At 38.1% G+C, this 24,495-nt stretch overlaps 1 protein-coding gene across 6 annotated transcripts in view; it reads right to left on the bottom strand.

Annotated features, from left to right (window-relative positions):
- The window catches only part of Rap1gds1 (Rap1 GTPase-GDP dissociation stimulator 1), a 126,785-nt gene that overhangs the window by 37,975 nt on the left and 64,315 nt on the right, over positions 1-24,495 (bottom strand). For 4 of the 6 annotated variants that reach the window (XM_027395826.2, XM_027395827.2, XM_027395829.2 and 1 more), the window contains one exon: positions 5,239-5,385. The exons of the other annotated variants lie outside the window; for them this stretch is intronic. In XM_027395826.2, coding sequence (XP_027251627.1) covers positions 5,239-5,385 — 147 coding nt within the window. The remainder of the gene's footprint in view (positions 1-5,238; positions 5,386-24,495) is intronic. 6 annotated transcript variants of the gene reach the window in all.

The following is a 24,495-nucleotide window of genomic DNA, read 5'->3' as shown; positions in this document are numbered from 1 at the left end:
AGATGAGAATGGGCGGCTGGACTTGGAAGAATGGAAGGAGAGGTAAAGACCTGAAATTGGCCTATTTGCTTTTCTCACCAACTTGACTGCAGGTCCCCAGAGAAGACCTGTTGGGTATTGGGGATTGAGATGAAGCAATGAGTAGGGTGAAAGAAGTTTGGAGGGAAAGCTCTAGGTGGTCCACTGAAGACAGGGTACAAAAAAGGGAAAGGAGAAGTAGGTGGTCTTCTGTTTTTGTTTTTATATTTCAGTTACTTAATCACATTTATGCAAAGTCTTCTAATTTAAAAGTCCAACTTGTGAACATGAGGAAAACCAACTATTGAACATAAATTTCACAATGATGAAAATCTTGGAAATAGTATCCAGTGGCCTTGATTGTCTTAAATCCAAACTTTAGTCAAATATAGAAAAGAAAACCAGATTAGAGACTACGAACCCACAGAGCCTTTGTTCCTTCACTGTCCTCTGTTAACAGTGGGCGTATATGTAGCATTACAGTGCTAAATGTCAGTCATAACTGCAAGAGCAACCTAGACTCTAAAAGTCCTATAATACAATGCTAAACTTGTAAGTACAAGTTTATTAAAAACACAAAGTAAAAGCAGCTCAGCCATTTTGTTTTACTAAGACAAAATCTAAAACTTTTGCACTCAAAAGTTGATGCTATAATGGGAAAAGCTGAGTATTTATGCCAACACTTGACCAAAGGATTAAGAACAAAACTCTTGTAAATAAAAAGGCATTTGTAGCAGAACTTGATTAATTCTACCTGATTCAGAAGAGGGATTCAAAATCTCTGTAGCACAGGAAGAAAACACTCAGAATTTCTTCACCGACAAAAACAACAGCTAGTAGGGAGCTGATAAAGCACAAAAGACAACAAAGCAAAAAGAATAAATCCCACCAACTCAGCTGCACAATAGAATGCTAAGGCACTTTTATTTAGCACATCCGAATGTTTCAAGTTGACAAACTGGGATTTAAAAGATATGCACTTAAAAGTATATGACCTATGTCCCTAAAAGCATACAAAAAAATTTAGAGACCATACTTACTGTAAGGTCCAACCTTATATTTTCAGTTATTTTTTGTCCTACAGTGTGTGTGTGTGTGTGTGTGTGTGTGTGTGTGTGTGTGTGTGTGTGTGTGCATGTGTGTGTGTGTGTGTATGCATGCATGTTTGCACGCGCACGCACGCTACTATGTAGAAAATATGCATCAGTTAATTAAACTTTGGAAGTAATGCCTCACATGGAGCAAGAATTTTCTAAACATTTAACATTTAGGAAATATTTCTATGTGTTGCACAGAAATATTGCACCAAAAACACAGGGATAAACACAGCATAGGACATGTGTTTGAGTCAGTATCATTCCTTTTTTATTTTTATCTCTATTTGAAATGTGAAGAAAAAGAAGCTAATCTAAGTTACTGGATTAGATTCACTAAGGAAATGAACTTCATAGAAGCTGGGAGCAGTTAAGAAATAGTTTCTTACTACATTGATCACATCCATCACGGATGGAGGCTGAGGCAGGAGCTCAAGCAGGCCATCGAGGACTCCTGCTTACTGGCTTGCTCAGCTTACTTCTTCAGAAAACCCAGGCCTCCTGCCAGGGATGGGACTGGGCCCTCCCACATCAATCAATCATTAATCATAGAAATGACTCCCTGATTTGCCTACCAAAAATCTGATGGCAGTTATTTTCTCAGTTGAGTTCCCTCTTCTAAATGACTCTAGCTTGAGTCAAGCTGACAAAACCGGCCAAGAATACTCCGAGAGAACTGCTTAGCTCTTTCTCTATACCCTTGGACTATAACATAGTCCATATAACCATTTATCATACTCACGTAAAACTTGGGCTATAACAAGTATGATAAACACTTTCTTCTTTTAAAAATATAAAATAAGCATATCTACAATGATTGAAGTTATTCAAAACTTAGAAATTCTCAGTTTCTGGAATTTTCTTCTAATTAATTTTTTCCCATACAATATATTTTGAGCACGTTCTTTCACCTCACTATCCACCCAACTTTGTTCCTTTTCTCTCAAAATAATGAAAATGAAGCCTACAGAAAAATATTAAATTGGGCATGGTGGTGGCCACTGTTAATCCCACTACTAAAGAGGAAGAGGCAGTGGGTCTCCATGAGTTTGAGGACAGCCTGGTCTATATAGAGAGTTCTCGGCCAGCCAAGGCTACATAATGAGACCTGGTCTATCAAAATCAACCAACCAAAAATGTTAAACCATTACAGAGTATCTATTACTTACTGATTTGTCATAGCTACTTCTAATTTTAACAACGGTGGCCATGAACGGACAGGTTCCTACACAAGGTACTCTAAATGGTTCACCTGAGATTATGTTTGTTTGTTGTTTCCAAGTGTACATATACAGGGTTACCACCCTTGTGGATAATGTGGGAAATGGTACTTGTTGTTTTCAGTGTCCCTTCCTGCTTCTGCCACCTATCAACTAATGAAAGAATAAAGGACTTAAAGTATTTCTAGCTTATATAATGAAGGGTTGCTTTTGGACAGCACAGTTTTCCTCTATTGATTTTATTAATGAAAATTTTAGGTAACATTTAAGTATCCAGTACCTGGATACTACATAACCAGAGGAACCCAAACACTATACTACAGATAGTTTTTGACTTGAAATGGTGAAGATGGTTTGGGTGGTGTGGATTCCTGAGGATCTAGCAGAAGTTGACATTTGGTTTTTGCCCAAGCCAGTGATGTACAGTATGACTCTTTTGTGATGCCAGGCACAACAAGCAGTGAGCCACAGTTCTTCACCAGCTATGTGATCATGGGTTAAGTAAATGGTATTTCAAGGAACTTGTGCAATATTTAGTGGATTAAGTGTACCACGTGCAAGGCCCACATTTATTACTGTCATTTTATGATGGGCTGATTAGGATGTACTTCTATTTCCAGGCAAAAAGCACCCGTGTTAGCAGCTGGGCAACGGAGCAAAAATATTTAGTGTTCTGAAACTGCAGGGTTTTGGCAAGTATTAAAAAATAAAAAAAAGGAAAAAAATCTTCAAAATCTTAATGAGATAAAATATCTCTAAAGATCTGAGTTCCTCATTTAAAACTGGAGTTGCATCCAGATAAAGAAAATACCGCATTCCCTCAAGCTGAATGCCAAATTCTTAACAAGCTCTTTTATCGGCAGAACAACCAAATTAATTTTCTAATTTTCAGATTATTTTAGAAGACTATACAATTGTGAGTATTTTTGTTTGTTTGCCACATAAAAGTGGTTACAATTTCAAAAACTTTTAAGTGGCTTTAGTAAATAAACTTATTTCTGTCATATTCAAATAGGGTTTTATACATTATCACTCTAACATTTCTGGTTCAGCAATAAGACACTGTACGCTTACTAGTCTGGATATAAAAAGTTCTCAGTGCTTCATCAATAGGTAAAAATAAGAATCGCTCATAGCTTAAAAATACAGTCCTATGCTAGTCTAACCAATAAACTTCCAGTTATGTACACAGTTTTATCAAGTGGTATAGAAGTGCTTCCACTTAACGAGTACATGCCCAGCACAGGCATCTTCCTATGTTTAGGGAGATGGCTTTGTTCTTTATTTCTTGAACTGAAACCCTGAAGTGCTGACAGCTTCATGATGGAAACAAATATCTGAATGAATATACTGCAGAATGTCATTGCATTTTAGGACTAATACATAATTCAAAAAACATCATCACCAAGGACTTATGTTGACTTCTTTGTGATCAGTTTCAATACTATCCTGTCTTCGTATTTTAAAAAGTTATGCAGCTAAAACATCTTTAACTATGGATAAAGCTTAGATTACTAGACTCCAAGAAATAATTTTCTTTTTTTTTTCTGCCAGAGCAGAAGGGAGATGATTATCACTCATATTCTACTTACAAATTGACACCGAGGTATGCACTAAGACTGAAAGGTAACACTTCTAAAAGGAAACTTCCTACTGAAGTGCTCATCTGGGTACACAGGGCCAATCCAAAGTGATGGTACATTTGCAAAGAATTGCTAATGTTTAAGTCTTTATACAGAAATTGTAAGTAAAATAGTAACTAATATGAGTACAACAATAAAAACACTTTCTGGTAAATAATGCAAAAATGGGTCAATAGGCAAGTTAAAACATTAGCAACAAGAAAGAATCTCTTCAAACGGTGTCAAAGCATAGGAAGCTGCTTGCAAATGCTAAAGTTTCTTTTGTGGCATTTCAAAATGTTCTCTCACTTGTCTTTCTTCCATTTCCTTGAGTTGATTCCCAAATGAAGTTTAAAAAGCAACATGAACAGTTAACCAATAATTTCTTACTATAATCCACAGACATGTGTACTACCCAGTTGGAAACTAAAAACTGGGTTTTACTCAGATTCTGTTCTGTAAATCTAATTTAGGATCCGTCAAAAAGGGTTCAGTGAAGGTGAAAGAAAACAGAAGTCACTGACCATATGAAAGCTGCCAAACGTTCAAAGTTTTTAATTGAGTATAAAAAAATACTACAAATTCAATAGACCACTGCAAAACTTAAAATACCACAGGAATCAAATCACAGAGGACCAATGTTACATGCAAGGACATTATGGAACTAGAGCACATGGTTCACATAATAGTTTAGATAAAGAGAAATGAGCTGTGCTTTAAACACGAAAGAGTTATGAAAACTTACTCTCACTGCATGGATGGGTGTCCCTGTACAAGCAGTCATAGGCTATGTGAAAGTGTCATTTGTTGCTAGGTCCTAAAAATGTCTTCCAGGGAAAACAAACTTTTACAGACTAATTTCTAAAATGAGCTATTTACAGTTACTTTAAACTGTTAGTCTAAAGCTGTTTTATTGAAGGGTGTTCATTCCAAATAAACATAGAATAAATTAATTTCCATCTAAAACAATATCTCATGGCATTTAAAGTCATAAACATGAGCCTACTCTAAAACTGCTTCTTTTAAAAATGTTCAGAGCAAGACATTTTAAACTATACTGTTCATTTGACTTTTAAGTGTAAGTATTAACATGGGCAACATTCCAAGCCTCTTTCCATTCTGTACCTGAGGCCATTTTGTAATTTTCAAACACTGCAAAGTTAATTCTTAATTGTATGTGCCACTTACGAATTTGTTCAGTTTTCATATATCTGTTGAATATTATAATAAAAAATGATTTTAAAGTTTCCCCCACAGATAAAGCAAGTTTTCAGTTTTGTTTACCATTCTCATTGCTATAGTTCATCAGCATGCCACAAAAGACAGTCAAGAGCTTCTCACTGGCGGGGTCTGTTATACTGCACAGCGACCTTAAATGGTCAATTACAATCTGTGCACCACCTGCTTGGTCAACTGCACTTCTGCCCTCATCTGTAAAACAAAGAGTTAAATTAAAAATAAAATAAAATAAAAGAAATGTACCTTACAATTTCAAATACAAAACACAACACTGTTTGTAATTCTTTACTTAGTAATTTGAAAATAAACCTAATCAGGTTGACTAAATGTCTTGTTGAGAATCAGAAGGAAAATAAACAAACCAGCATGACCATGGGGTGGGATGGCGCAGAGATGATCGCTTTTTAAGAGGAAAGCAGAGAGGAGCCTCACTGGTCTGAAAGGGAGCTTAAAGAACTTCTGAGTGTCCGCCCTTCACAATGGAATTGTTAAGACTTTTTTAAAGGCAGGAATAAAATGATCCTCTTCCGAAGGGACAGGGCTCCTGAGGAAGAGAACCCAGGGCCTTCCACACATGAGGCAGGTGTTCTATCACTGCGCTGTGTCCAAAGCCTCCCAAGAAGTTTCACTGGTGAACATGCTTGTTCCTTAACTTGGAAAACAGTAAGTATATCTTTCTATGAGTGTTACTCAAAGTCTGTGGTCCAAGAAAAGTGGCTGGAACACGGTATACAGTTACTAAGTACAGTGCTAGGGTCTGGCAGCATTTTCTACCATCCACAAACTTATTCTTTTCACTTTTGAGTTGTGCTTTATTTTTCCTTATCTTCTCTCTTCTAGCTTACACCATTATATTTCAACTTTTAAGTGGTGCTCAAATATGGTCAAACATCCTTGAGAACCTACAACACACAAATGCCATTCAGCTGCTGGAGCGTGTGGCAACAGCTTTAGAGTACTTTCCAACCTTTGAGCACAGGAATGGAAAGAGTTAAAAGGGATATGTACCTTTTAATCTGACCTCTCCATAGAAAAAGACAGTCTACAGAGTAGTGCTGTCCAACAGAATCATGACGGTAACATGTGGAAGCCACATGCGTACTATGGGTCTACCAGAAGTCACATGGAAGAGTAAAATAAGGTGAGGAATACATTTTAATACGATTTTATTCAACCAAATGTCTAAACTATTATCATTCTAACAGGCAATCAATGCTATTAGTGAAATATTCATATTCTCCATAATAAATCTTCCAAATCAGAGTGTATTTTACCCTAGAGATACCTCTCAATTCAAACTAACCACACTTCAATAGTTCAATGGCTAAACTGTTGACCATGATGGATAACTCAGCTAGAGGGTAAGTACCAGAAATACCTCACAAAGGAGCTATTGCTAAGAACTCCTAGATGAAAGATTTTTAGTTTTCTACTAATAAAAGCACTGGATTAAGGCCATATATTTATATGTGATGCTCAACCATCTGATGATATGAAACTTAATGGACCATGTTTTTTGTCATAGACACACACACATAGAACACACCAACTCCTTAATTAAAAGTTAAGATTAAAGTGATTATATTAAAATGAGGATAATTTCATTTAACTTCATATCATGTTCCAATAGTTACATTGTTATATAGATGCACAACAATGACCTATGCCCTATGCTAAATGGCTAGGACTTCAGAAAATTATATACCTACAGGGTAACTAGTCAGAGGAACTGGCTGAGAATGTTGTATTCTTAGAAATGTAAGTTCCAGTATTAGGGAGATGGCTCAGTGGATAAAATACTTACCATCCAGTTTGAGTCCTATATTTAGAGCCCACATAAAGGTTGGATGGGCATAGCAGCCCACCTGTAATTCCAGCACTCAGAAGGTAGGGACAGGGGATTCCCCAGGAGAAGCTGGCTATCTACACTAGTCATATAGGTCAGCTCTGGGTACAAGTAAGAGATCCTGCCTCAATGAATAAGGAAGAGAGAAATAGCAGAAGATAGCCAATGTCAAGCTCAGGCCTCCCTAGACACTCAGACACATATACACACCATCCACCTAAACACAGACACTCAGACACACACACACATCATACACCTATACACAGACACTCACACACAGACACACATACACAGCATACACCTATACACAGACACTCACACACAGACACACACATCCCTTTACTCTGCAGCTAAGTATAGTGGACACTTGTAACCTAGCACTTAGGTGGCTGAGGCAGAAGGACTCCAAGTTCTAGCCAGCCTGCTCCACACACCAAGACCCCCATCTAGTTACTAGGAATATAATTTCTAGTAACAAAAATGTGTAACAACAAGTCAATATGTATGTGATGGTATTTCAGAATGTGAAAACTTACAGGTAACAATCCAAATAGTCACTATATGGATACATAGTATATCCCAACCTAAAGTTTACAGAACTCAAATAGATTTTGACTTCAGTTGTTGAGTAGATGTGAGCTTTCAAAATAAAAATAGTGAAGGACAAAGAAATCTTTAAAAGTGCCTGGAATACGCCTTACTTTCCTAGTACAGGGTCTCACTCTGTAGCTCAGGCTGATGGGGAGCTCACTCTATAACCAACTTTGACCTTGAACTCCTATCAATGTTCCTTTATCAGCTACCCAGAGGCTGGTATATTTCATGTGAGTCCAAACTACCAAAACCAGTCGATAGGTTCAATGCAATCCCCCAAAAAATTCTTCACAGAAATTTAAAAAAATATATCAATTTTATATGGAAGCACAAAAAACTCAAGATAGCTAAAACAGTCCCGAATAATAAAAGCACTTTTGTGCCTGCCAGTATCTGAAGAGACAAGGTAGAGGAGTGGAGGATGGGTTGGGGGAGAAGTGAGAGAGGAACTGGGAAGAGGGGAGGGAGGGAAAACTGGTTGGTATGTAAAAACAAAAAGATGAATTAAAAAAAAAAAAAAACAAAACTTCTGGAAGTACTGCCATCCCTGACTCAAATTGTACTCCAGAGCTATGATAATAAAAACAGCATGGTACTGGCATAAAAACAGGAAATACTGATTAATGGAATCATATTGAAGATACAGATTGAATTCCACACACGCCTGGATACTGATTTTTGGCAATAAAAAAAAAAAAAGCAAAAACACAAATGACACAAAGGCAGCATCTTTGGAAGACTGTGCTTGTCAAACTGAAGGGTGGCACACAGAAGAACCAAACAGACTGCACTTATCCCTCACAAAACCCAATTCCAAATGATCAAGGAAGGACCTCAACATACGACCAATTACCCTGAATCTGATGGGAGAGACAGTGAAGAATGGGCTTGAACTTGAGCAGAATATCAATACCAGAGGCATTAAAATCAATTATATATCAATTAATCAACTGAACTTCATGAAGCTGGAAGCTTCTGTTAGGAAAAGACATCCTCATTCAGGCAAAGTGGCAGCCTACAGAATGGGAAAAGATCTTTACCAGTTATTATGTCTAGTAGAGGATTAGTATCTAAAATATATAAAGAACTAAAAAACCTGAACATCAAGAAAACAATTTAAACTAAGTAGAGAACTTCCAAAAGACCAAACACAAATGTCTGAGAAACACTTAAGGATTGTTTAACATCCTAGTCTACTATGGAAATAAAAATTAAAATCACTTTCAGATCTCATCTGACACCAATCAGAATGGCCAAGATCAATAAAGCAAATGACAGACATGCTGGTGAGGATGCCAGGGAAGTGGAAAACTTACTCATTGCTGGTGCAAGTGGAAACTTATAAGCCACTAGAGAAACCAGTGTGGAGGTTCTTCAAAAACGCTGAAAGTCAATCTACTACAAGATCCAGTTATACCACTCTAGGGCATAAACCTGAAGGATTCTGATTCTTACAACTGAGATACTTGCTCATCCATGTTCATTCCTGGCCTATTCAAAAGATCATGAACTTATAGAAAGAACTGTTTATATGAGTTTCTGTTTCCAGAGGGAAAAAGAGTTCATTTCCATGACAGCAGGGAAGTATGGCAGCAGGCAGACTGGGTGACTAGAGTGGCTGAGAGCTCACATCTCCAGCAGGAACCAGAGAGCACAGGCTTTCTCTGGAGAAACATGGAACGGCACATGGCCTTTGAAGCCTCAATGCCTGCCCCTAACAACATACTTTCTCCAGCAAGACCACACCTCATAGCCCCTATGTCTACTCAAACTACTCTACCAACTGATGACCCAGTATTCAAATGCCCAAGACTATGGGAGCATGTCATCCAAACCACCTCAGCTAGATGGGCTGCAAGCCTCAGGGACGTCCTGTGTCCACCTCCCCAGTGTTGGGATCACAAGACAACACTACCATCAGGCTTTTTACATGTGTGCTGGGTGTGTAGCAATCACTTTATAAAGGAACTATGTTCCTAGCTCCAGAGAGTTTCTTTTGCACATTCAGTGTCCTGTGTTTGCAGATGCACTGCCTTATTCACTCTGCGAGGGAGGAGGACACTAGCTCTGTAAATGGTGTGTGTGCGTGCGCGCGCACACACACACACACACACTACAACAAACCAAAGGTAAGAGAGCACAGAAATGCAAATACTTTTGAAGTTACCGACAGCCTGAATAAAAGCTAAGCACAGAGAAGCTGCGTGCAAATACCCCTGGTTCTGAATGTTTTTCAGAGCTAAGAACATGGTGATGTGGGATATGTCTCTGTATGTTGTGAAGATTTTTTTCCCCCCACTGGCTAATAAAGAAGTTGATTTGGCCAATGGCCAGGCAGAATAGAGCCTGGTAGGAAATCCAAGCAAAGACACAAGAAAAAAGAAAGTAGAATCTCAGAGATGCCAGCAGCCAATGGGGAAGCAAGATGTAAGGAAGTAAGCCACTGGCCGTGTGGCTTACTTCCAATACACAGAAAAACAGAAATGGGTTAACTTAAGTTATAAGAGCTAGTTAGCAAAAGCCTAAGCCACCGGCCAAATATTCGTAATTAATATAAGCCGCTGAGTAGTTATTCGGGAACTGGAGGGCAGGACAGAAACTTCAGTTACAACATGGTGCTTGGTAAATTAAGAATTTTGCTTTTATTTTAACTCACAGTTGGCTTAAGGAAGTTATCACCAAATGGAACTCAGAAAGTGTGAACTCTAATTCAATGTCCTCTTATTAACTATCTCTTGGGGAAGTATTTTCCTTTCCCATTTAATTTAGGAAAGATGACAGCACTTTATTCATTACTGATTTCGAGGTGGCACAGGCTAAGCTTTGGTCTGCAATCCTCTTGCCTTGGTGTTCTCAATCCTTGGTGGCATGTGCCACCAAGCCTAGTGGTAACAGTCTTAATTAAAATTAAACAGTACTGTTTAATTTTCAGCATCAACTGAGAAGATGTTTTAAAAGATTCATTTCTGAAAAGTTATCTGTTCCCTTTTTCAAGAGATATTTATGTGTTACCCAATCAAGTCTAAAATGTACACAAAGAATACAGCTGATCAGCACATTATTTCGCATATAATTAGTTCAGAGCTTAAAGTGACAGAGCACGGTAACACAATTTTTAGGTTCATATGAAAATTCAGTTGGGTGCGGTAGAAGGTATATACAGTCCAGGTTATAGAGAAGACAGAGGTAGGGCAATCAAGCTACAACAGAAATACATCCTATTTCCACGGAGGACATGGAAGACACGAGGAAAATAATCTTCATTACTTTTTTACCATCTACTAGACATGGGATGGGGATGCAATTTCCAACCATTTTAACCATTTCAAGATCCGCTACAGATAACAGTAAATAAAAGACAGTGAGACGGCCGGGCGGTGGTGGCGCATGCCTTTAACCCCAGCACTTGGAGGCTGAGGCAGAGGATCTCTGTGAGTTCGAGACCAGCCTGGTCTACAAGAGCTAGTTCCAGGACAGGCTTCAAAGCCACAGGGAAACCCTGTCTCGAAAAACCAAAAACCAAACCAAAACAAAACAAAAAAACAAAGAAAAAAGACAGTGAGATGGTTTACATCTCAATTAAGGGAAATTGTGGGTGTGTCATGAACTAAGATCTCTGAAGAAATGAAAAAAATACTAGAAATCCTATCACCATTCCTCATTGTCCAAAAGGGCTTTTTTTTTTTTCTTTGCCAAGACTCAAGAAATGTTAAGAATTTCAGTAAGAATTTAACATTGGAAAAGTTATTACTAAGGCAATGATTTATTAAATAACTAAAATGCAGTCTCCGTGTGTTGATAAGCTTGCCTGGGGCAGCATTTCAACATCTGTCAGTCTCTTGGTCTTACTTCTTTCTTTCCCTACTGTGTACACCTCCGTGGTGTAGATACACAAAGAACCTAATATGTGTTATGTGTGTCTGCTAATGAGAAGAAAACCCTCAAACCTTTAGAACTAAGAGACTAGAGATAGTTATGGAGGAAATAGAACTCAGAAATAAAAAAGACTAGAGGAACTTCATGCAGAATGATGCAACTGCCCTCACTCTAAACTTCATTATTTTTATCCAGAGGTCTGATTGTCAATAATTTTAACATCAAAAGCAAGGTTTTGAAAAAAAAGTTATGATTTTCATTTACTTAGGAATTCAAGAAATACATACCAATCAGAAAACAAACCTTGGCTTATTATCACCATTCTTTTCCTTACCACAAAGAATTACACAATACTGGACCTAAATAAGATGAAATTATACTGGAACATTATTTTTCTATCTCCTTTTGGTGAAAATAGATTTTTTCCCTCACATAATATTTATCTTGGCTATGGTTTCCTCTCCCTATACTTCTCTGCTATCACCCAATCCTCCCTCCATCCAGATCAGCTCCCTTACTGACTCTCATTAGAAAACAAGCCAGCTTTTAAAGGATAAAAAATAGTAAAATGAACCACAATATAGTAAAATATAAAACAAAAACTAACACACGGGAATGGACCAAACAAACAGATGGGAAAGAGCACAAGAGAAGGCCTAAGAACCAAGCCTACTCATTGCACTCTCAGAACCACAGAAACCCTGAACCGCAGTCATTAATGCACGCGCAGAGGACCTGCTGCAGACATGTGCACCATTTTGCAAAGCGCCTCTGTCTCTATGCATTCATACTAACTTCAACTAGTTCATCTTGAACTAGACAGTCTTACTTGGTGTCCTCCATGCCCTCTGGCGATACCCTTTCTTTCTCCTCTTCCACAGGGTTCCCTGAGCCCTAATGGGGCTCTATGTTTTCTGACATATCATCTGCAAATAAAGATACTTTGACACCTTCCTTTCCAATTTGTATAACCTTAATCTCCTCCGGATGTCTTACGCTCTAGCTAAGACTTCAGGTACTATTTTAATAGGTATGGAGAGAGTGGGCAACCTTGCCTATTCCTGATTTTAGTGGAACTGTTTTGAGGTAACTTGATATTGGCTATAGGTGTGTTGTAAACTGCCTTTATTATATTTAGGTATGTCCACTGTATCCCTAATCTCCCCAGGTCTTTTTACTATGAAGGGGTGTTGGATTTTATCAAAGGCCTTTTCTATACCCAATGAGATGATCAAGTGTCTGTCTTTCAGTTTGTTTATATGGAGAATTACCCACATCTCTGGGATGAAGGCTACTTGATGATGCTGGCTGATTTTTTGATGTGTTTCTAGTTTCTAGTTTCTAGTTTCTGTCTGCAAATATCTTATTGAGAACTTCTGAATCTATGTTGTTGTAGAATAGTCTCCTCCAGGATTAAAACATTCCACCCTGTGGGAGAGCCCCTTAAGTAGAGACATAAACAACTAAGAAATAGTTGTTTCAGGAACTCCCTGAAATAAACCAGAATCACTAGGCCAGTCTCGCCAGAGTAAACAATAAAACTCGAGAGTCCCTCTCAGAAGAAGTCAAGCTGAGAGAAAAGTTGTAAGGACTCTTGAGACCAGACCAGCTGCTTGGAAACAGCAGAAACCAGCTGGGCTGCCTTGTGGAGGTGTAGGCCGCCAACTGAGGAACTTGGAAAGGACACTCTCCAACCTGTTGGGCTGCCTGAAGGCTGTGCAGTGCTGTTGCAAGCTTTCCAGCTTTGTGTGTAGTCACTTTTGCTGCTGCAGCGGTGGGCACTGGGGGGAGGAGGGGAGGTTGCCTTACTGATGCAGCTGTCTCCGAGTCATTTCTGCTCCTATAGTCAATCCTTCACCCATATTTCTCTAACTCCAATAAACCCCATTGGTTCACCAAATTGGAATTTGGTGGTATCTGCACCTTGGTCGGTTGTGGGTTCCCTGTCTGAGCACATGAGCAAATCAGTGTGTTTTATCTCCCCAGGAAAAGTTGTTATGCTGCCATCTGAGCATCTGGGTTGGGGACATAGTTAGTTCTAGGAGCTGATATCCAGTCTTACCTTTGTTGGTGGGTATTTTGTTCCTTGGTTTCTATTGCTCTGGTTCCTGTTGGAGGTGGGGAGTGGCTGTGTGTTGATGGGTAGGGAATTCTTCTGGGATCCTGGCAGATATGTCCACTGGGGGTTCCAAGGTATTGAGTGGTACCATTTAGGAATGGGGATGGGCTAGTAGAAAGGGGACTCGAGGGGTCCACAGGAGGAAAGCACTTATTCCATCAGGATCTGCTTAGCCCCCCGGGAATGGGTAAAGACTGAGGAAGGGCCACAGCAGAAGTCTCCTACAGAGCTGGGATTTGGATGTGGACTGGATCTGAGGAGTGGAGCAGAGGTGAATATGTGCAGTTAGCCTACCTGCTTCCCTGGTCAGAGTCACCTGTGGGTTCCTAGGGAGTGGCTGCTGATGTTTGGGGCTGGGATAAAGCAATGTGTGGGGTCAGGGGAGTTAGGAGGGAAGAGCTACATTATCTATTAGTGACAGGGGCTAGGGGCCAGGAAGGGAGGCCATGCAGGCCTGCTGCAGGGTTGGGGATGACCCTGGGGACTGGATTTGCCGGAGCAAGAGTTAGCCTACCTGCTTCGCACACTCTTGTTTCCAACTGGCTCATACCAAACTATCTTCTGGCATTTCACTGGCATGTTAAAATGATTTTACTGCATCCAGCTCAATTTCATTTCACTTTTATGTGTGGGTAAAAACAATTGTCAAACCTCACTTTTGTCATGCCAATAAATTGGGACAAACTAAAAAGGGTATAAACACTATTCAGGTAAGGCTGACCAAGACTGAAATATTCATTTATAAAAATTAGGTAAGATCTATATAAATGCCTTCATCTTCCTCTTCATCCCAGGAAAGAAAGACAATACCCAGGGCAATTATAAGGGTGATACAATTTTAGTTTTTTTCATCTATATCCTTTGTGGGCAGAAGAAATACTTACTTATCTGAAATACATACTTACTTATCTGAAAACTCCAGAGATATACCTTTTTTTTTTTCTGTACTAATAACAGTAAAACCGCCAACATTTTATCTAAATTACTTATTATTAAGAATTTGATAGGATAAAGGATCAAATAAAGCTAAGCATGTCTATACATATATTTTTAAAGGAAGGTTTTTAAATTATACATTGTATAAATGTTTGGGTGCTTCACATAAAATATATTATTAAAAATAAAGAAGTTCTGAAAGACCAATTTCTAGTCTTCAGGAGACATTCCCTCACTTTCCGGGGAGGGCCAGTGTTTGTTTTTCTATGGGAGCTTCAACAGTGTGAATGAATGAGGGCAAAGTGCTTTATTCTATGCACTAACTCCTAACTCCTTATAGCACAGTGTTTGAGCAAATATCAGTTTAGTCTATGATGCAGTAAGTTGACACATGAAATTATATTTATTTATCTTTGCTTTTATATTTATGTGTGTTCTGTCAGCAGAACATTCACCATATACATGACCGGTGCCTATGCAGGCCAAACGAGGGTGCCAGATGCCCTGGAACTGGAGTTAGACTATTGTGAGGTGTGTGTGGGTGCTGCTAACTGAATCCTTACCCTCTGTAAGAGCTCTCATCAGTTGAGCCACCTCTCCAGAAGTCTCTGCCTTAAAAATTATTAATTCCAGGTAGCTTTACTCCCGCTAATAGTTCCTCGAGGTTCCCTTCATTCTATATATCCCATCTGACTAAAAGTATCTGAACCTTTTCCTAAGTGAGAAGCTGATTTATACACACACACACACACACACACACACACACACACACACACACACACACAGCTGATCTGTCCTGGTCAATCTCAACTGTTAACTTGACATAGCCTAGAGTCATCTAGGAGAAGTCCCAAAGGGCCCACACAGCTCAACTGGCCTCTGGGCATGTCTTGGGGCAGGAGTTATCTTGACTGACTAATGCAGGAGGGCCCATCACACTGTGTACTGTTCCACTCAATGAGCAGGCAGTCCTAGCTGTGTAAGACAGCTGGCTAAGCATGGAACTGATGTGCGTCAGCAAGCAACATTCCTTCCTGGTTTATGCTTCAACCTCCTGCCCTGACTCCCCTCAATGATGGACCTAGACCTGGGAGTGTAAATAAATCCTTTCCTACCCCAGCTCCTTGCAGTAAGTACTTTACAATTACAGCAACAGAGACCTAAGGAAAACACCTATTTCCTCCTCTACGTGTCAGTTAAGAACCTTAGACTCATGATTCTCAGCAGAGAAAACTAAGAACATGTAGGAGTAACACCACCACCCAGAGGAAGACAACCACCTCTGCCCTCTCTGTCATCAGCAAACCGTGACACTTGGCCCCACAGAAGCCACTCTACAAGCGTTTCTTGTGACAAAGGCGTTTCTAATTTCAATCTGACTCAGCAGAGATGAACTTTTCTCTATGGTTACCACACTGATTACAAACAGGAAGCTTCAACAGGTTAAGTTCAGCATTCTACCTTAGGTGGTATGATTCTCGTGACGGTAGGAATGACTAATCCTCAGCTGGACTTTAGAAAGTCCAGTGGGCTGTGGCCACACATCCTCAGCCCCAGTTCGGAGGGGGCAGAGGCAGGAAGATGTCAAGTTTGAAGCCAGCTTGGGCTGCCTCATAGAGACAGCTCATCATGCCCCCAACCAAATTCTAGATTTCATACTTCCCATAGTAGAAATGTATTTTCTCAAACTATAAATTTTGCAAGTATAATCCTTATTACATTATTAATATTCTCAAAAGAAGGGGGGAAACACTGCTGGTGTTAAAATGGGGCCTTCATATTTGAAGATGGCAACTATGATCTAAATTGCTCAGAGTGGTGTCACTGTTTTATGAACCACATAATCTGTCGTTGTGAGCTATATGCTTACGAAGATTTTTTTTCTATTCCCCTTACATATGCTACTATTCAATTTTACCAAGTACAAAAGAAACTATTTTCCTGGGTCAATAATAGGTGTATCTATATTGTTTCTAAAGACAAAGTCAAAGGTATTTATGAATTCTTCTAGGGAAGAAAATTGCCAAACACTATATCTTTATGTGCCTAAAGTGATGTTCAAATTTCTATTTAAGCTTTCAAATGGAGAAAAATTATCAAACATTAACATCATTTTTCAAATTCAAAAAGCATTTTTTTCATGTTCCAGGTGCAGGTAGCATCCATTAAAAACTAGATAGAAAAGGAAAAGTTATAAATATTCCATTAGTGGAATTATAAAAACTGAGTCATGAGGGTAAAACCATGATGATGATTAAATACTCATATCAGAATCATAAACTTGAACTTTCTGACATATTGTATTCATATTTAAATGATGCCTTTATGTAGGAATATATCAAAGTTTTAATGTGTTTACACATACAATACCAGATCAGGACAAGAAGAAACAAAGGAAAACTCATGTTCCCAAGCTCTGGTACGGCAGATGCAGTTTAAAATGAGGTCACAGCATGGCATCTGGTGGGAACATCAACGCTGTGCCTGCTGGAATTAATTTTAACCCTGCACACCACTACATGTCTCATGTCAGTTACAACTATTTGATAATTCTTTCTTTAAAAACCATCACATAAACAGATGACTTAGAAAATGACATTATTTAACTACAACAGATGACAGTGTGAATTAATTGGTTTCAACAAGCAGAGTAGAAAATTTATGTTTGAGGCGAAACTTCAGCTTTAACGTGCAAAATGAAAGTGATAAAAAAGAGTTAAGAGAACAAACTCCCTTCTCCAGGGCTTCATAAAGTGACTGTCCCTGTGTCACCTGAACCTTAATAATCAGGAAAAGACAAGTCAATGGCCATCAGACTTTTCAAAAACTCTGGCACAAGAAAGTAACCTGGCATCCAAGATATAAAAACAGCAGGTGTGAAGAACATACAAGGTTTCTTACTGGCTTCCCCCACCCCAAGGTCCTCTGTTTCTGTCATATGTGGTACCCTCAGCAGGTCAGCTCCACCATCACATCTGTGAAACTACAATTACTCAAAACAACCATTACTCCATGTCTCTGCTAATGTGCTGCTTTTTATGACAGTGACACTTGGAAACTAATCAAGTATGGTCACACACCTAGTTTATTCTTCTCTGGTGTTTTTATTAACAGTAAAAATTTTTGTTTGTTAACAGCATTTTAATAATAAGGGATTTCAAAGTATAAAGAATCAGTTACTAAAGTATTTACTATTATTTAAACCTAGTACAATGATAACTAAGAATCAACCAAATGTTGGTCACTTCACATTGAATTTATATCTACCTCATCACAGCTGCCTGTGGAAGCAGCTTCCTGAACCCGTCTCGCATCTTTCCCCAGATTCACGCTGGCTGTGTGCTGCTATGAGCACGCAAATATCAACTGCAGCTACACTGGGGGATAGGGTGGGGGATGGGGGCATACACTGCCATCCCAAGAAGAGCTAAAAGGAACAAGAATATTTGTCATAGAAGAGAGAATGTGTCTACCTTCCGCACATGTGGGTGCATTTAGCTTTTTATGTAAGTATGTAGAGACTCACAGGAAGCTGGCAGGGATGCAGACATACACAGGCATGGGCATCCAGCACATGTGTAGGCACTCACACAAACAAAAACAAACACCCAGCCCCTCTATGGCCCCCAAACCACAAGCATGTCTTGCTGAATACTTCCTCCTGTGTCCCAGGGGAATATCACATAACTCAGGTACAATATCTCCATCAGGAAAATAAACACTGAGAAAAATCTCAAGACTCTAAATTCAGACTTCATTACATTTTTTCTTATGTGTGTACCATATACAGATCTAAGCAATTTATCTATGTACAGATTTATGCAATAACACTAGCACAGTGTTTTTGGTACTCACTTTTAATGCAAATTAGATTTTTAGCAAACTGGCAATGGATTTAGTACACAAAGCCAAGCTTATTTTTTTCCCCTTTCTAGGGACTTCAACCTGGACATATCATACAAAACACCTTGATTTAAAGCTATACTAGTAGAAAACAAGTCAAAATTTGTTCAAAGTTTTAATTCTATGCTTGAGGTAGCCACCAAAACTCAACATATTTGATCAATATTTCTCAACTAAAACTAAGCTCACTAAGTACCTAGTATAATTTCTTGGATTCTGTTAAAGAATAACACAAGTCATTAAAGGGGGCACATGAGCAGAAGCTGCAGAAGTACCATCAAAGAACCACACTTAATGCCAGCCAGCATTTTTAATACTAATAACTCTCTGCTAGCATTTTGTCTCAAGGGTCTGCTTAAAAACTATAACATATTCATTCCTCTTTAGGATAAGAATCAGATAAGCCAAATTTTTGTTCCCTGTGGCTGCTGGGAAACTCAGGTTTCATTAATGCTCACATACGGTCAAGTGTATCCCTGCTTCCTACAGGGTTTTCCTTTGCCTTTCTTTATAAGCTCCCTGTCTTTCATGTCTTCACTATAAATATATAGTATATGTTAATGTATATACTACATTAGGTTGCATTATTGCTCAGAAATAATTATCTCAGTATTTGTATGCTTTGCATAATAGTTTATAATCTATGCTTTACTTTCATATATAAACCCTATTGGGAGGTGGAGGGAGAGACAGTGTCTCACTGTGTAGTCCTGGCTGTCTTGAAACTTGCTCTATAGATCAGGCTGTCCTGAACTCACAGATCTGCTTACCTCCACCTCCCAAGTGCTGAGATTAAAGGTGTGTCCCACCACATCCAGCTACAAATCCTATTTAATCCATGAAACAAGTAAAATCAGATATATTAAATGACAATTTAGTAAATGACAGCTGAATTCACATCTATTTACATTACCTGCCTTCCAGGGAGTATATTAAACTTTTATATACTTATATATCATTTTCAAACAAACTATTTTCTTTCCTTACCTAGAATGCATTACTGGATCTATTTTAAAACAGTTGGAATTCATACTCTCATCGTCACTGTGATAAAAAGCCACATTCTTATGTATTCTCATCAGCCTCAAGGTATCTGCTTTTGTCCATGTTATTTTCTCTACTATATTTACAGCATGGTCTTTTTCATCCATTTTATTTTAGAGCTTACAAGGACTGTAAGATAGCATCTACTGAGGACATTTTTATTTTGTATTGTCATGTGATAACAGTCATAATAAAATCTATAAATGATATAATTCTATATCTATAAATGATATAATTTGATAGCAAGTTGAATTTTAAGATAAAACAGAATGATTAAAGTTGAAGATTATTATTTTTATGCTCCTAGCTAGTAAATCAATTTATTCTAAAACTAAATGCTGAAGAACAAAGGCAACAAAACCCTCTAACAGCACAACCAAATAATTTAATTGATCACTGAAATAATTACTTCCAAGTGCCAGCATAAATAATCCTATTGAACAAAGCTGCTGCAAATATTGATCACCTGCACAATTTCAAAGCATCTCTATCCTACATTAATCTAACCAACTTTCAGCATAAAACATTTTTAGCTGCTATTATTATTATTATTATTATTATTATTTCTTGGCATTTTCAGTTAAAACTAGTTTATTTGACCCTTATATAAAAATAACATAACAGTGGGGCTGAGGGAGTGGCCTAGTAATCAAGAGCACTTGCTCTGCAATCGTGAGGACCTGAGTTCCAATCCCCGAGGCCCATGTAAAAAGTTGGGTATGACTAGAGGTGTCTGTGACCCTGGTACTGTGGGGTGGAGACAGCTGGATCCTGGCAGCTCCTTACCTAGCAAACCTAAGCCAAACAGCAAATTTTTGGTTCAGGAAGAGAACCTGTCTCAAGGCAATCAAGATCCAGGCAGAGAAAAACATTCAGAGTCTACACCTGCATATTCATGTTCATGCAACACTCCCACCCCACCCATGCATCAGTCAATCATGTAACACATGAAGATCACTAACATACAAGTGTGTATTTGACTATTCTTTTGTATACTTGAAGTCGATTAAATAGTATTTACTTCACTTCACAAACACCGCCTTTGACAAATCTGATTACTAACTCATTCTGACTATTTTATTCATTCAGGAAGTAGGACTATCATTTTCTGTGTAAGTGATAGAGTACATCATGTAAGACTCTTAAATATGTGTATCATTCTAATAACAGAATCGTGTAATGCTTTATTACGATAAGTAGCATATTTGCATAATTTTAAATTTTGATTAATATGTTAATCTTGCTCTGTATATAAAGGGTAAGTATTTAATTTTATGTAATCATTCTCTGCTAGCCCCTACTTGTACCTTTTAAGTAGCATATCAAATGCTATTTCCTAAACTCAAGCAGCAATATTAACAAACAGAAACTCAAGTCTCCAATAATCAATGTACCCTGGGAAGAACAAATGCAGATGGGACATTAATTACTATGGACATTTTAGAGCTTTAGGAAAACTCAATCATATCAGAAAATTTAAATGTTTATAGCCCTATTTAAACTTTAAGAATTAGTAAAAAATAGGGAATGCTACAAAACATTCCAAGTAACAAAATCATACTCTTAGGTTTTAAATATCAGCCCTGAAGGGGATGTGCACAGAAGACAACTTTTCTGAGATATAATATTACTTTCTTGTCTAAAATAACATTCCTGAGCAGATTCTACCATACATCTAGCTTTACTGGTTTCTTTCCAAACTGAAATACAATTTTTCTGTCTTCTTTGAAAGATGTTTCTCAAAAATGGTTACTCTGGCAAAGCTAACTATAGTCTGGCACATGAATTTTAAAATGTTGCTTGCACCAAAAGTCTATTTGGATGAGTTGAAAGAGGAATCCATTATGAAATAAAAGCCTTGGAGGTTATATGGGCAGAAAACAAACTCAATGATATTAAATGAGAAATGTTCCCACCGCCATCGAACTTTTTCATCTCCGTATACAAAAGGGAGACGAATGCAAAAGCTCATTAGCAACAAAGCCCCACTCTATGCGCTTGGAGATGTGTCAGTCTGTTTCCTGATGTGGGGCTTATATAAGGACATTTTCTTCTGTCAGGGAGATACCTATAATGGGAACTGACAAGGCTGTTACTAAAACTGAAGTTTGACCTACTTCTTTGTTAGAGTTCCATGAATTTTATGTTTTTTTTTTTTTGTTCAAATAAACTGTTAGCTAAGGATATGTTAACAAATGTCTATCACATACACACATATTTCTCAATCTTTTTGCCAATAGTGAGCTGCTTACAGTAACCCTTGTAAATGTGGGTTTAGTATCTACTGCACACCTACTACCACCCTGAATAAAAACGACACTAAAAAGATTTCATCTGGAGCATGCTAATACAACTCACCTCATCGGTCTGACATGTTAAATTTGATAAGAACAAGTGTGAACTTTAAAACATGCTGGCTGTACTTTGAAGAAGCACATCTCTTAAATTTACTAATTGGTAATATTTTTCTGTCCTCTGTTTCTAAAAACAAAGCATCACTTTCTTGACAAAGGGGGAATACTGCTTAGGTAAAATCGAAGCCACTACGGTGTTTTTCAGGTAAGCCTTTCAGGTTTCTTAAAATCCCAATTATCACAAAATAAATGATAAATTCATTTCAAGTAAATACTACTCACTGAATAGTACTGAATTTATACTTTGTTGTTGTTGTTGTTGTTGTTTGTTTTTCTAGACAGGGTTTCTCTGTGTAGCTTTGGAGCCTATACTGGCACTCACTCTGGAGACCAGGCTGGCCTTGAACTCACAGAGATCCGCCTGTCTCTGCCTCCCGAGTGCTGGGATTAAAGGCGTGCACCACCAACACCCGGCTGAATTTATACTTTCATATCTTGGAATTTAAGTGTAAACTCTAATAGTTCTGGACAAAACACTAAGAAGTTGATAATAGTTTAAAATGAAAGAGTAAGAAAGTAGTCTTAAGTTATACACTTAGACAACACAGTACAATAAATACTTTTTGTCACATGATATACAGTACTAAATCACTTATGATTATTATTTTTTAAGACCACTAGCTTTATTGTCCTTAGACAATGCTGAGAAGTGAAAACTATGGTTTAAAGTCACTGTGCTCCACTGAAGTCCTTAAAGGATGAAGTAGTTACAAATGTTTCTACATAAATGAAAAACATTAACGTTGTAGCCTGAAGCATGCCAGTAAAACTTGATATTTCATAAGACAAAGGAGCAGACTGTAAATACTAGCATAGTGAACTTCAGTTCCATAGAATTACAGCCTTATTATCTTGACATTTCTCACTCCAACTTCAAGGTTCTTTACAGTAACAGGAAATAAATGACTGTGTGTCCATGAAAACCATAGAAGAATCAGGTGTGAGATCCTGTCTTCTATGTTGTCATTACAAAGTGAAACTTCATGACAAAAAGACTCATAAGAGGAAATAATTCTCATGTTTGGAGAAAAAAATTATTCAAGAATAAATAAGCTGACTAATATTTAAATATTTTGATAGCTTCAAATTCTTCAGAAAACACAAAAGAGCAAGAATACAAAGCATAGCACATAGCACTTTGCAAGTGCAAACAGCCATTCTATAACTGCCACTGTGCAAGCTTAGCTTTATAAGTATTGATACAGAGAACTTTTATTTAAATGAATAATTTTTGAGAGCTGAGATCACAATATATGATACTGAATAAAAACCACACACACACACACACACACACACACACGCGCACACACGATGAAAAATTATAAATACGAAGAACTATCATTTTGTAAATGCAGCTAATACTTTAAGATACAGAGAGTAAGAACAGAGCAGAACATATGTAACTTTTGTTAATTGAAAAAAATGTGTCTTCCATTTTACATACCAACTCCAGTCGTCCCCCCCCACCCCCGCTCTCCTGGCCTACATCCCCCATTCCTATTCCCACCCACTCCTCAAGGGAGTAAGGCCTTCCTTGGATAGTCAACAAAGTCTGGCATACCAAGCTGAGGTAGAAACAACACCCCCCCCCCCATATTAAGGCGGTGCAAGGTATTCAACCATAGGGAATGGGCTCCAAAAAGCCACTTCATGCACCTGGGATAGGTCCTGGCGCCACTGCCAGGGACCCCTCCAACAGATCAAGTCACATAATGTCACCCACATTCAGAGGGTCTAGTTAGGTCCTATGCAGGTTCCCAAGCTGTCAATCCATATAGTCTATAAATTCTCAATAGCTCGGGTCAGCTGTCTCTGTGGTCGCTCCTCCCCATGCAAAATTACAGATATGAAGAACTATCATTTTGTCAATACAGTGAATATCTTAAAATACATAAAGTAAGAACAGAGCAGAACATATGTAACTTTTACTGCATCGTCGGGGATTGAAAAATGAAGCTAAATTTGACATTAATACTGTCCTGGACATTATTACACAGTAAAAAGAAATAAACAAGAATAAGTAAGGCCAACATCACAGAACAATTATAGCTAAGAATTAGAGTTTCTTTTTGCTCTATCATAAATATGTGTATACTCTCACTCTATCTGCTTCCTAGATATAAATCACCTGTTAAAGATGTGATTAAAAAATCACCTTTTTAAAGATATCATATATATACATCGTATATATGTCATATCATAATATGAGACAGCCAAATAGTGTTCACAGCAAAATACAACTCAGATGAGGTATGAACTCAACAGGAAAAACGTGGTAAAATTATCACAGCCGTACAAATATAACTGAATTTGTAGGTGGTATAAATTTGAATCAGTATGTGGTTTCTGTCTCAGAAAATAAAAATCCAGGGAAACCCAAGACATGCCTAATTAGTTGGAATTTACTAAAAGTCTGGGGTGTTATGCGTTGAGGTAAGTTCTTGCGATATAGCCCAGGCTGGCCTTGAACTCATGAACCTCCTGCCTCTGCCTCTGGAGTGCTGGGATTAAAAGTGTTTGTCACCACATCCAGCTTTATACTCAGAAGTTTTCTGTGTATGTGTGAGAAG

This window comes from Cricetulus griseus, assembly GCF_003668045.3.
Source record: "Cricetulus griseus strain 17A/GY chromosome 1 unlocalized genomic scaffold, alternate assembly CriGri-PICRH-1.0 chr1_0, whole genome shotgun sequence".
Lineage (NCBI taxonomy): Eukaryota > Metazoa > Chordata > Mammalia > Rodentia > Cricetidae > Cricetulus > Cricetulus griseus.
This window is presented reverse-complemented; position numbering and strand designations above follow the sequence as displayed.